This window comes from Gigantopelta aegis, chromosome 9 (assembly GCF_016097555.1).
Source record: "Gigantopelta aegis isolate Gae_Host chromosome 9, Gae_host_genome, whole genome shotgun sequence".
Lineage (NCBI taxonomy): Eukaryota > Metazoa > Mollusca > Gastropoda > Neomphalida > Peltospiridae > Gigantopelta > Gigantopelta aegis.
This window is the reverse complement of record NC_054707.1, coordinates 80,843,609-80,858,706: the sequence shown is the minus strand read 5'-3', so window position 1 is coordinate 80,858,706 and position 15,098 is coordinate 80,843,609. Positions and strand designations below refer to the sequence as shown.

General features: G+C 38.0%; 1 protein-coding gene across 2 annotated transcripts in view; it reads right to left on the bottom strand.

Moving 5' to 3' along the window:
• Nucleotides 1–15,098, bottom strand: part of LOC121380857 — a 53,619-nt gene that overhangs the window by 22,634 nt on the left and 15,887 nt on the right. Inside the window, exon 2 of one of the 2 annotated variants that reach the window (XM_041509853.1) lies at nucleotides 12,933–13,005. The exons of the other annotated variant lie outside the window; for it this stretch is intronic. Coding sequence (XP_041365787.1) covers nucleotides 12,933–12,996 — 64 coding nt within the window. The 5' untranslated portion in view covers nucleotides 12,997–13,005. The remainder of the gene's footprint in view (nucleotides 1–12,932; nucleotides 13,006–15,098) is intronic. 2 annotated transcript variants of the gene reach the window in all.

Genomic DNA, 15,098 nt, shown 5'->3' with positions numbered 1-15,098 from the left:
AAAATTCGATGTCGAGTGTAATACAAAACGGTCATATGTCAGAAACATTTAAACTCGAAAGAGGATGTAGGCAGGGAGATCCACTCTCACCTTATATCTTTTTAATTTGTGCCGAAATTCTTTCAATTCTTGTGAGAAATAACAATGACATTAAAGGTATTTCTATTGAAGGCGAAGAATATTTAATAACTCAATACGCAGATGATACTACTTTTATTCTTGACGGGACATCCCAGTCTCTGGAAAGTACAATGGTTTTACTTGATTACTACTAAGATATCTCAGGTTTAAAAATAAATTATACAAAGTCTAAAGCCATTTGGATAGGCAGCAAAAAATATTCTAAAGAAGTATACCATCATACACAGTGGAAGCTAGAATGGGGTGGAAATAAATTTAACCTCCTTGGTATAAATTTCACAGTTAATTTAGATGAAATTATAGATTGTAATTATAATTCGAAAATTAAAGATATGCAGAATGTAATGAAACTTTGGTCAATTAGGAAATTGTCAGTACTTGGAAGGGTTACAGTCCTTAAAACCTTAATAATACCAAAAATCACACATCTTTTAATAGCACTGCCAAATCCACCAACACATATGATACAAGCTCTTAAAAACATGTTTTTTAAAATTTATTTGGCAAAATAAACCAGAAAAAATCAAGCGAGATGTATTAGTACAAGATTATAAATATGGCTGTTTAAATATTCCTGATATAGTACACCTTGTTACATCTTTAAAAGCAACGTGGATACAAAGAATTTTCCGACAAAGTACAAAATGGGTTACATTATTTGAGTCCACCACAAAGTTACGAACTAAAGACCTTGTTATATACGGAGATTACTTTCTTGTAATTAAAAAGGAAAGAGTAAGAAATATGTTTTGGAAAGATGTTTTGTGTAGTTGGGCACTAGTTCAAAAATATCAAAAGTTACAAACCACTGAAGATATCCAAGGATTGAATATTTGGTATAATACCAACATATTATTAAATAATAAACCATTTATGTATAAGAACTATATTAACAAAGGAGTCAATATCGACTGCTGCACAGAATTCTTGCCACAAATACATTTCTATATATGATAAACTATTCTGAATCAAATAAATGCTCATTCTGCAATAAACTACCTGAAACTTTACAACATTTGTTTTACGACTGTGACAAGGTACGAGAGCTTTGGAAAAGTTTAGAAAATTGGATATTTCATGAAACGGGATTTCGCATTTCACTAACAAAACATTTAGTGATTTTTGGGATGATTGATGGAAAAATGGCCCAAAATATAAACTGGTTAATAATTAATACTAAATACTATATTTATACCATGAAAATACTTAAAAGAAATTTATGTATCAATGCGATTAAAGTTATTCTACGTAAAAAATTTCAAAAGGAAAATATATATATTTTAAAAATTGCGAATATGATACATTTTATAACAACTGGTCCAAGTGGCTTGATCTTCTAGCTTAAACAAAATACATATTGACACAGACGTATACAATTAACAAACTATATTCTTTAAAAAAAAATCGGTCTTTTACTCCATCCAAACGTTTATTTCTAGCGTTACACACCTGTCCAAGCACTCGTCTAGTTCCTTTATCTTCTACTTCTCATTTCCTTTCTTCTCTTTTTCCTTTTTCTACCTCTTTTCTACTGTCTTCTTTCCTTCCAAACTTTCTTTTATTTTTGTCTCTCATTCCTCAGACCAAATGTTATTTAGAAATAACGTATGGGCGTGTCAACTTAATGTTTGAGGTTTATAAAAAATTATGCCTAAATCTCACATTTACGAAAGATTATGCTATACAAAAAGTAAATATTTTTGGTACAATATATATGTATGTATTTATATATATAAAGCTAAACCTCTATTCTATGTACATGAATGTTAGTGTATATGTGTATTATTGTAAATGTTGGTTTAAGATTGTATAATATGTGTATGTATTATGTACTATTGTAACCATGTGTATATAATATAATTATGTATATTAGCTCATTGTAAGGCAATGATGCAAGGCGCCCCACCCTTGTCATTGTTAAATTGATCTGGGGGTAATAAAAATGTATTTAAAAAAAAAGAAAAAAAAAAGAGTTAGTCATATTTTTAATTTTTAAATTAATAAAATGATCACCATATATAATTAAAGTCTGAACCAAAATGTTAACAACTACGAAAAATTGCTCTCCTACCTTTATGTTTAGTTAGATTTTACTCACATTTTGTCCAGACAGAAATCTAGGAAAAACCATTGCAATGACACAGATTCCACATACTAGATAATAACCATGTCACCAATATCGATTTCGCTGAGATCGCATAGGGCAAAAAACATGTAATTTTGTGCCGGCTGCCATTTTGACTTTTTAGGGAATATTCTCCAAGAGGGGTGAAAGGATATGACTAGGGCTCGACAGTAAGGATTGTCCGCCTGTCCGACAGGTAGAATTTACTGGGGACATTTGAATACCCCATTTCACCTGTCCGACCGGACAGGTGCTTCAAAATCCGATGATATCGCTAATTTTTCGCATTTATTCAGCGTGAACACGATCTTGTTGATTCTGTCCAAATGTCGGAAGTTGATATTTCGGTAATTTCCAATACGCATGCGTTAAAATGCCATAACGCAACAGATCAATCGCGATACTTCTTATGGCAAGCCATGGCTTTATGTAGCGCGATGTCATTGGTCAATTGCTGTCGTCTACTGGACTGGAAAAGGGCCAGAGGCGGCGTATATTTACTTAAAATAAGTATTGTTTCACAAAACAACCCTTCTTAATCAATAAATAAACCATGCAGTGATTTCAGTAGAATTCGGAAGTAATTGGCAGAGTAGCAAATGTAAACGGCAAAAGACCTACATACATCATACTTCCATCTGTATAAATATTTGAATCAGCAAGATTGAAAGTAGACGGCAAAATAATTTAATTAGGGTAACATAGATGGACAATTTCGCACCATAGATTATAAGTTGTCAATGCTGGCACCTACTGAAAACAATAGCATGTGACATCCAGTAAAAAACCCAAATTAATTATCTGCCAAATAATTAAATTTTTATCACTTTCTGACGAAGCATAAACTTGTGTTTTGCATGATAATTAATATAACCACATCATGAAAACATGTTTAGAGGTCTATGGTGTTAACTTGTTATGATCTTTGGAATAATATGGAGCTGAAGTTATTGTTGGTACAATATTAATGTTCTGTCTGATGAATTGTATGTAGAGTTTCTTATTTGACAACCTATTTTTCTGCTTTTAGGCTTATTTTTCGTATCAAGGCATACAATCATGTGTTTATTTACATATTTCATGGTCAATATTTTGCATGTATAATGCATATTTGGTCAGTTGCGGCAATCAATGTATGCCATTGTGTGTGTTTAAACTGTTTCAGTAGTGCATGCAATTTAATATGCATTAACACATCAGATATAATATATTTGTGCCAACACAACCTACACCGACAACTTTTGACCTCCATTCATCAATGCCGAGATCTCGGAATGCTTGGTCGATAGCATGATACACACCATCAGCATGTGAATGTTCTACCGGCTGGCAGCACAGATACTGATTTTGGGCTTGTCCATTGATGACATAGCGAACATAGACGAGTTCAACTTCACTGACACTTGTGTCAGTTGCTCCATCAAACATGAGCCCCATCACTGAACAGTTTGATATCTGTTCAATGGTTGTAGCCGTGACATCTTCGTAGAGGTACTTGACGAATCGCCGACAAGCATTGTCACTTTGATACTGGTTACCCATCTTAGCACCATTCTTTTCATGGAGTGACAATAACTTTGGGTAGACAGTGAAGGGGAACTCCTCCTTAACAATGAAGCAAGCTGTATTAAATAGCTTTTCCATTGTGGCAATGTTCTATGACTGACTATAATATGAACAATACATAATATATCTGCTATATATAGTATAATCCTATTGAATGCGAAAAAAAAAAAAATAAAAAAAAAAATAAATACAAGGACGTGGTATATCTGATGGGACAGGTAGTTTTATTTTTTGCATGTCCTACAGGACAGGTGCCTTAAAAAGTTAATGTAGAGCCCTGATAATTTCTTGTAAAATATCTGTAAGAAATTAAGCATTTTGATTGACTGATTACAAGTGGTTCATTCTACGATATACCATCTCCGAAAGTCAATGTACCTACGGTAACGTTGTTTACGTGTATTCATACGCGGTGAAGTGTCACTGTTGGTAAATATGGCTGATGTACACGTAGAAGACGCCGAGTCGTTTAATTTGGGTGAACTGGAAGAAATATTCAGACCAGAACATGACCCTGAAGAATACTCTCCAGACGATATAGCAACGCTTGCTGCATCGGCTTCTTCAAGCAGAATTTCAGCTGCCTCTTCAAGCAGAATTTCAACTAACAATCGTCATGTTGAGTGAAATCAGCTGATCGAGCATGTAGGCGCCTATAGTCACTGACAGCAGACGACACCGATAACTAGTACGGTAGCCAGGTCGATTTATCTATGTCGGAGAATCAGGAAGGTTTGGACATTGATTCTTATGTAAACATATGTGTAGATTTCAGATCTGCAACTCTTACTTCCATAAACCTGTACGTTAATTGGGAATTTACATATTTTTAGTGGTACGTCAAAGTACATTTTTGTTCGATCTGTTGCTACCCAAAAACAACAGTCCACGGGATAGACACCATATTTCAACTATAAGGGAGATTAAACTCTTTAAAAATGTTTTTTTGTGATGCTTAATATCCAAACTTTCCATTTTGATTTGCTGGATTTTCACAACTGGTCAATTTGACCTAAATTTTCAAGGTCAAATGAAGGTCATTGTTTCTGAATATACAATATGCTGTAAATGACACAAATCATTGGTTTCTTTTAATTCTTTCCAAAAATATTGATCAATAATATTCATATTAATACTTTGGTTTATAGATATATTCATTACACATCTAGTAGGTGCTTCCTGATTGAAATTTGAGGAGCAGATCCATAATTTAACGAAACGGAGAGATGTTTAGTAAAAGGTTATGTTCACATTTTGGAGTATGGTTTGTTAGAAATGGGTACGAATGCTTAGTGAGGTCTGTACAGGGTATGGTTATGGTGAGGGTAGGTGCGGATTATGTTGATGGTAGGTACCTACACAAAGGTGACCTAGGGTAGGTGGCTATGGAAAACGTACACAAAAGGGTCCGCTAGATTCATATTCAACCCCCATTCCCCTGTTTATACTTAGTATGTATTCCTCTTGCTCCAAGTGGTTCGGCAATATGGATCAATCAAACACTTATTTACCGCCTATATACAGTTTTGCTGTTTATAGGCAGCCCTCGTAAGCGGAGGTCAAATACACGGCCGTCGTATATATAGCCACTTCGTATATAAACACCGTCTAGTTCACAGTATTCTTTAAACATGTAGTAATTTCTATTCCAAGCCATTTGTAATTACCCATGGGGTTATGGCATATTTTATATAATAATAAATTTGACAAACTGAAAAATGAATGCGGTGTTTAGGTGTTTAGATTTTTCTGCAAACAACAAACGATAAATTTATCTGACATGCAAAGGCCTAACTAGTCGAATTGTCGCCGTTTAAAATGTTTCTGTTGTTAAAATAAATTAATGTATAAGCTTATTGTCATTCAGTACATGTTTATATATCTTTTTATAACATTTTTTATTAGTTTTCTTTCGATTTACCCTACGTCGCATAGGACGGCCAAGCGTTCTCGTTACACGAGCTTGGCAAATCGTTTTGACATTGCAGTTATTCGGTGGTTGCCTATCACGTGACTACAAAAATAATAAGTCACACCTCTTCGCTCCAAATAGCCGTTAGTTTTTCCTGAATTGTGGACCGTTGAGATAATTCAATTACTTTTAGCGACAAATCAAATGTATATATTTTAAGATAATACTTTGTTAGGTCATTAATTAGATCAACCATCCGTGACAGAGCGCCTTTAATACCTAATAAAGTAAACTAGAGTGATGAAACACTTCTTTTGAATATTCTTTGCTGCCTATCCATATTATCTTTGATTTTGAATAATTTAGCTTCAGACCAGATATTTTTGCAAAGAAATCCAGTGTAGTAAGTGTATTGTACAGGGAATTTGGGGATCCATCCAAGATAAAGTTAGTGTCGTCGACATATTGAAAAATCAGGAATTCTTCTCCATCAATATTTATACCTTTAATGTCTTTATTATTACGTATTAAAATTGCAAGTATTTCGACGCACATTACAAATATGTAAGGAGATAATGGGTCACTTTGCCTACAACCTCTATTTAATTTAAAACCTTCTGATAAGTGTCCATTTTGTATTACTGCTGAGATAGAAAAATAATATATGTAAATTGAGATAGGACCAAAATGAGTGTTCATCAGAAGGTATGTTTGCGTGTGTTAGGGACCCCACGAGTCCAGAATATTGGACTCAAGTACTCGAGGGTCAAACTCGACACGGACCCGAGTACCCGACACTTACACTAGATGATAATGAAAATAAAGTAAAATAGCACCATGCATCTTAATTCAAGCGCTGAACATGAATGCGAAATCATGTCACTGGATTGTATTTAGAAAGTGTTGATACGTTCAGTATTGTGACGGATGGTCAGATAAAAAAGAGAAACTTGCGAGTGATCATATAATTATTGTACATCTTGTATTACTGATTAGTTACTGCTGACATCAATGCTCTACACTGTCTCACGTGTACGGGTACTCGAGTCCTGTGTACGGACTCCAGTCTTCCTAGACTCGACCCGTGTCCGTGTACCAGAGTACTCGTGGAGACCCTAGCGTGTGTGACTGATTAGTTACTGCTGACATCAATGCTCTACACTGTCTCACGTGCACGGGTACTGAGTCCTGTGTACGGACTCCAGTCTTCCTAGACTCGACCCGTGTCCGTGTACCAGAGTACTCGTGGATACCCTAGCGTGTATGACTGATTAGTTACTGCTGACATCAATGCTCTACACTGTCTCACGCTAACGGGTACTCGAGTCCTGTGTACGGACTCCAGTCTTCCTAGACTCGACCCGTGTCCGTGTACCAGAGTACTCGTGGAGACCCTAGCGTGTGTGACTGATTAGTTACTGCTGACATCAATGCTCTACACTGTCTCACGTGTACGGGTACTCGAGTTCTGTGTACGGACTCCAGTCTTCCTAGACTCGACTCGTGACCGTGTACCAGAGTACTCGTGGAGACCCTAACGTGTGTGACTGATTAGTTACTGCTGACAGCAATGCTCTACACTGTCTCACGTGTACGGGTACTCGAGTACTCGTGGAGACCCTAGCGTGTGCGTGCGTTAATGCATGAATATGTGTTACAGTTGTTAAAATAAACAGTTTTTAGATTTAGTTTATGTATAATGTTGCATTTACTATAACATAAACTTCAAAGTTTAGTTTTATTAGTTAATCAGAAAGTGGTCGAATACTGAATACTGTTCATTGCGACACTCGAACCTACTCTAGTCTGCATATACTTCATAAACAAAACTTGGGTCTAAATCATGAATAACATTGACAGTAAATATGTACGAAGAAAAACCAATATTAGCAAATGCCAATAAACGAACAAGTTATAATCATCTCTTTCTTAAGTGGTTGAATACTGAATAGTGAAAATATATTGTATTCTTATTGGACAAAAAACCAGTCACACGACAGTGTTCGAAATAAGCATTTGTCCGTTTGTCCTGACAAGTGAAAATGTGCTTGGACAAAAAAATCTACCCCAATGGTTGTCCTATGGATAAGTAAACATTTTCTATGCAGTTTCATTTTAAGTAGTAAAACATCGTCCTTGCACTTGTATGAAAGAAACCATTTATTTGATCAAGTGAAACTATTGGTGGACAAGTAGATTTCTAGATGTAATTGTCTCATGGAGTAGTGAAGAGTTTTGCTTATTTCTATCTGTCACAGGGATCCTATAATACCCGTAACTGATTGAAACACTATTGTCCAAACATCTCTCCTAACTGTATATCTATTAGATCTCTCTGTAACAGGCAGTTATACCCGCTGTGGCTCGTCTCTAGGTATGATCAGAGATACGATCTTATATAAAGTATATATTATTATAGCACGTTTAGTTCACTAGAAAACACAACAAAAACACAATACACTTTGGAATCTGCATTAACCTACGCTGACAAATGTACTGCCGCAGTAGTTAATTAACAACAACAAATAATAACAACCCAGAACTGATCACTTAATTAGTTAATCTCTAGGTGTCTAGTTTACACAATATTCTAATCACTTCACCGTGACACAACACCCACACGTGTGATAATTGAGAAACGCTTCCAGGAGAACTTAACTAATAAAGGAATTATAACTCTATTCCTAACTGGTTACTTTTTAATTAACCCTTACTACTCGTTCAGTAAAGTGTAATAATTGAGAAACGCTGCCAGGGGAACTTAATTAATAAAGGAATTACAACTCTATTCCTAACTGGTTAATTTTTAATTAACCCTTACTACTCATTCAGTAACCTTGTAACACAAAATTAATACTGGTACCTATTACAATAAAGTCAATAACCTACAGTTTACCTAGGTCCTCTAGGATGACTAGTTAAGCTTTTTATAATTATTTAGGACAGTGAGCCTACAGATTACTGCGTCAGATGACCGGCAGCACCATCTAAATAATATTGGTATAATACAGTATTAAAATATTTAAAGTCACATCAATCACATCAAGGTTATACACAGAGCAGAAAATATATATTTACCAAAGTCCCGTCTGAACTAATATAGATCGTTCAGTGGACGACGTCCGTTCCCCTGGATACTTCCAAATGTTTCTCCCCGATATCTCTAAAACCCTAGCTATTTATTCAAAACTCTCAGAGACAGCGAATATCGCCTGGGGGCACAAGGCGGTACTGAATCTTATCATGTGGATTTTCCACAGCCACCACGCCGGCATATCTTTCTCTGATCGTCAGACTGGCTGTCGCCATTCGCCAAAATCACGGTTGTAAAAACCGCACTCGCAGAGGTATTACGTAACTACTGGCCACATGGCGTCCATATTGGAATGCACGGTCGCGCGAAGGTATTACGTAACAAATTGCATAATTGCAAAGTGCATATGGAACTGCACACGGCCTTCTAAAACAATTAATATCGCCACAGGCGAAAAGAAATTAAGAGAATGTACCGTCACACACCCCCACCTCAAAAAGGATATTTCCTCTACTCTAGGAATGGGGAAATATACTACATTAAAACAAAAGGTGCGTTAACCGACGCATCCGGGCATTTATAACACATGTAATAATAAGGTGACTACCAGTAATCACACTGAGTCTCTGAGTCCCTGGTATGCAAATAAAATATATAAAAACAAAACAGAAATCAAGAATGTCAACACATTATCATAACGTTCAACTTCGGGACAGGGCATCAGCGATTACATTGGATGTGCCCTTGATATGTTCAATGGTAATTGGGTATTCCTGCAGAAGAAGACTCCATCTCAAAACTCTCTGGTTGGTGGCTTTCATTCTGTGAATGAAAGTGAGCGGATTATGATCAGTAAAGACCACCACTTGATGCACAGCCGATTTTGTACCATGGCCAAAGCTTCCTTCTCTATAGTGGAATAGTTCACCTGGTGTTTGTCAAACTTTTTGGAGAAGAAACTTACAGGATGGTCCAGTCCATTTTCGTCTTCCTGGAACAGCACAGCTCCAGCTCCCACGTCACTGGCATCCACAGCTAGGTTGAAAGGTATTCGGTAGTCTGGTGCTGCCATCACGGGAGACGAGGAGAGCATCTGCTTGAGACGGTTGAATGACTTCTCGCATTCATCTGACCACTGGAACTTCGTTTCCTTCTTTAGCAGCGATGTGATGGGGGCCGCTACCGTCGCAAATTTAGCACAGAAACGACGATAATAACCGGCCATACCAAGGAACCGGCGAACTTCACGACGGTTGGTCGGTGCAGGGTACTGGCTGATGCTTAGTGTCTTGGCCTGCAGTGGGGCGACGCAACCATGTCCGACAGTATGACCTAAGAAGGTCACTGAAGCTTTCACGAATTCACATTTGCCCAGGTTCACAGCCAAGTTAGCTTTCTGTAGGCGACTGAATATTTGTTGTAACCCGGTTAAATGTTCATCCCAAGTGTCAGTGGCTAACACCACATCGTCCAGATATACACTGACGTGTTCTAGGTCTGATAACACCTGGTTCATCATCCATTGAAAGGCAGCAGGGTCAGTCTTCAAACCAAACGGCATCACTCGGAATTGGAAGAGGCCGTCAGGTGTGATGATCGCCAGAATGTCCTTAGCTTCCTCCGTTAACGGAATGGCATAAAAACCCTTCAGTAGGTCCAATTTGGTGATGTATTGCGCGTGTCCAACTCGGTCGATGCAATCGTCAAGGCGGGGTAGAGGGTAGGCATCTGCCTTGATGAGTTGATTCACGCGACGTAGGTCAGCTCACACCCGGAAACTGTTATCTCCCTTTTGAATCAGAATAACAGGTGATGCCCACTGACTGTTTGATGGTTCCAGAATGTCGTGTTCCAACACGTAATCTATCTCCTTTTTTAGTGCCGCACGTTTTACAGGATTTATCCGATAGGCATGCTGTCGAATCGGTGTAGCGTTGGGTTCCAAGCGCACATCCTGGATAAAGGTATTGGTAACCGTTGGGAAGTTCTGAAAAATGGAAACATTGTCTTGTATCAACGTGGTCAACTTTGCTAGCTGGGTGCTGTCAAGGTGCTGTAGATAAGAACTCAAGTCTGCTAGAATCTGGCTGTTGGTTAACTTGATCTCTGCAGTCTTGACGTCATCACAGGAAGTTGAGTGACTCTCAATTTGGACAGGCAAAACTGGAACTATTGACAGTCTGTCAAAATAACCTTTTAGCAAATTGATGTGACAATACCTACTTTTCCTAACCCTATCAGGAGTGTTTATTACATACCCTGTCTCATTAACCCGTTTGTGCACAACATAGGAACCGAAATACCTGTTCTCTAATGAACCCCGTTTAATGGGAAGGTACAGCAGCACTTTATCCCCTGGTTTAAATTCCCGACTCTTAGCCTTCCTATCAAATACTGATTTTATTTTGCTCTGAGCATAGCTCAGATGCTTCCTAGCCAGTTCGGTCGCCTGCCACAACCTATCTCTGACTCTCCCTACATAAATCAGCGGGTTTTCGGCATTATCCTTGTCTAACCAACTATCTTTTACCAATTTGAGAGGGCCTCGGGCTGAATGCCCATAGACCAACTCAAATGGGGTGAATCCTAAGATTCTTGATTAGCATCCCGTGCTGCGAACAACACGAACGGAATTAACTGGTCCCAGTCAGTACCATTGTCGAAACAATGGCAGCGGAGCATACTTTTCATGCTCTGGTGGAAACGTTCTATGGCGCCCTGGCTCTCAGGGTGGAATGCAGCAGAACGAATCTGTCGTATATCTAACATAGACAGTACTTGCTGGATTAACTTGCTCATAAAGTTCGTACCCCGGTCGCTTTGAATTTCACCTGGTAAACCCGTGTACGTGAAGTACTTAAGCAGCGCACTAGCTACAACAGACGCAGTAATCTTCCTTAAGGGAATCGCCTCTGGAAAACGCGTAGTTAAGCACATAATTGTTAACAAGAATTGGTTGCCTGAACGCGTTTTCGGTAATGGCCCCACGACATCTATCAACACTTTTGAAAAAGCTTCCCCAACTATGGGAACCTTCTGCAGGGGATAGGGAGGAATTAGCTGATTTGGTTTGCCCACAACCTGACACACATGACATGACATACAATGCTTACTGACATCTGCAAACATTCCCTTCCAATAAAACTCTGAGGCAAGTTTACTATGAGTTTTATTCCGCCCTAAGTGGCCAACAAACACGTCCTCATGTGCTAACAATAACAATGACGGACGGTACTTAGAGGGCACCACAATTCTACATCTTGTCACACATTCCTCACTATCAGGCACAACCTTTTCCACACTCTTATTCATTAACACTCCCATGTCCATATAATACCCTCACATCTGATCCTCCATCTCACTCTCAGTTAACAATGTAGTGCGAGCTGCCAACAAACTTGGATCAGCCCCCTGCTCTAGGATTAACTCTTGTCTATTACAAGGTAAGTCCCCCCTATCAAACACAACTGGTTCATTTCCCAAGAGCATGTACCGTCACACTATCTCTGCATGACCTTCCGTAAATAGCAATATTGTCCTGAGCCGGTCCCACCGGTCCGATCAAAAGTGATATTGCACTGGAAACCAGTGAAAATAATGATGATACAAATTTCTATCCAATTAATGAGTAGGTAACGTAATGCAACATCAACTGCTACTTCTAATGTAAATATAAAGATAACATATTTATTTTGCAAATACGACAAAGAGACGATCAGTAATCGTCACATTGTGTAAAGAATTAGAAACGTACATGATACACCAAAATGCAGTTGGAATCGGCACTCTCAGGATTTTATGTTAGAAATAAAAAATGCATTTGGAGGTAATCAGTAACTGTTCAGATTAAATGTATGTTCAGATGTATTATATATTGTTTATTATTTTGTTATTGAAATGATTTTCACACTCTTGCTGGTCATAATGTCTCTAATTTAATTTTTGTCTTGGTAATGTTTCAACAGTTACTGTTTATTTCGGCATTTCTATTAAGAGTGCAACACAAACAAAACCGCTGTAGTGTTTAAACACTAGGGTCTGTCACTATAACTACGTGTAAACATTATGTCCGCGAGACAGGCGCCTATCACACGTTTGACGAACGTTTCTAGTAGTGAAATCTTAAAACTTTCTATTAAATAACTGGACATTACTTATAAAGGGCACGTTGGCCAAGAAGACTGCAACCACGGCAACTGCAACAAGTGTCGACATCATGTCCTTTCTCTGAAAAATCACAGAACACAATGCAAAAACGAATGTGTACAACAGGACAAGTGTTTGTACAAATAAACAATGTAATATTATTTGTAATTAAAAATCGGATCGCAAATCGCTAAAATATGAGTAATTATTACTCATATGGGCTAAAATATACGGGGTAATATTTTTTTGATCTCTGCACAGTGTGCAGATTGCTTCTACAGCCACTGATTGGCTGGCTTAAAAATCACGACGTTTGGTTGGTTGCTTGCTATGGCCGGAACTTCACTTTCATTCATATAATGTTTCCATTCATGAGTCAGATTACACATACGTTATACGATCTACACAGATTTACAACAAAAAAAATGGACTTATTTGTTTCGTAAACATGAAATGGTATATTTTCATAAGCAGCGGCTTTAGTGATATATAATATAAGTTGTAGAAGCATCACGAGGGGTATATGGCTTTTTATGTACCCTCTGTGTGTTCTTTTACCCCGAGCCGAAGGCGAGGGGGTAAAAGAGCACACAGAGGGTACATAAAAAGCCATATACCCCGAGAGATGCTTCTACAACGAATTTATCTTGCCGACATGTTAAACCATATAGCCAAATAATCAAAATAACGCCAGAAAATAATTGTTAACAATTTATTAACGGAGCCGTACCACGCGGACGCGAACGAAACCACTTGCCAGTGACGAAAAATAGTTCCGTCGATAAACGAGTTTTTAACTTCAAATGTTTGTAATACGAAATTGTCTGAAACAGATATTAATAAAAAAAATAAAATACACTTTTTTTTAATTAGAAATGTATGTAGTAAAAAAAATAAAAATATTAAAAAAAACAAAAAACAACAACTGTTGCTAATCGCGCATTAATACAATAACACCACGACCGTAATTAGGTGGCCGAGTTCAACATTGCAGCTCTTAAAAGTATTGAAATAGTGTATTTTATAGTAAAAATAAAATTAATTATGTATACTTGGTTGATTATCAATGTTATTTATAATCTAATTATTGCTTTAGCATTAACTGGGGCGGCTGGAAACTTGGAAATTACAGACGGGGTATAAGAGAATTTGGCTCCGCCCACAGGGGGATAAGGGATTTGTCCAACGGCAAACAACCAATGGGATTAAAGAATTTTACATGAAGGCGAGATAAAAATAATTATTTTCAAATGCAAATACAGTTGTATTATTTTGTACTGTAAACATTTGGCTGTAAAAAGAACGTCGTTAATGCTATGACGTCACTTACATTACGTCATGTAATGCGCGTAAGATTATATGACGTAATGGCTGATGGCTTTGTTGTAGACTGCAGAGGAATTTTTATATTAAAAATCAGTTAAAACTGACAATGGGTAATAAAGAGAATAACCAACTCCAACGAGGAATTACGAATTATCTGTCCCTCGTAAATGAATGTTGTAAAACCCTCGCCAAAGGCTCGGGTTTACAACATTCATTCACTTGGGACAGATAATTCGTAATTCCTCGTAGCTCGTTAGTTATTCTCTAAAGCTTCCACAGTAAATGTTTACTAGTATATAATAGGGATATTTTATTTCATTTTAACCGAGTTTCGTGCTTATATACAATGCAGTTTCAAGCACGCTGTCCTGGCACACACACCTCAGCTCGGGCTGTCTGCCCAGGACAGTGGGTTAGTTCTTAGTGGTTAGTGAGAGAGAAGAGGGTGTAGTGGTCTTACACCTACCCACTGAGTCGTTCAAAATCGCTTTCGGTGGGAGCCGGTATGGTGCGGTGTAGTGTGGTGCGGTGTAGTGTGGTGTGGTGTAGTATGCTATGGTATGGTGTGGTATGGGGATTAACGTGCACATTCAGAGCACGCTGTTTTAGCGCATGCCTATCAAGGGCACAGGTGCTGGCCTCGGCCGGCTCCTCCGTCCAGGACAGGAAAGGGTTAGTGTGTGTGTGGGGGGAGGGGGGGGGGGAGGGACCGCCTGCACTGGCATGTGCAAGAGAACACCAGCAATCCGACCGGGGTCAGTAACAGGCCTCTGGGTAGGCTAAGTTTGACATTTGTAGATTCACTTACTATGACAATACACTGCATGAAGTAGGAATTAAATAATTAA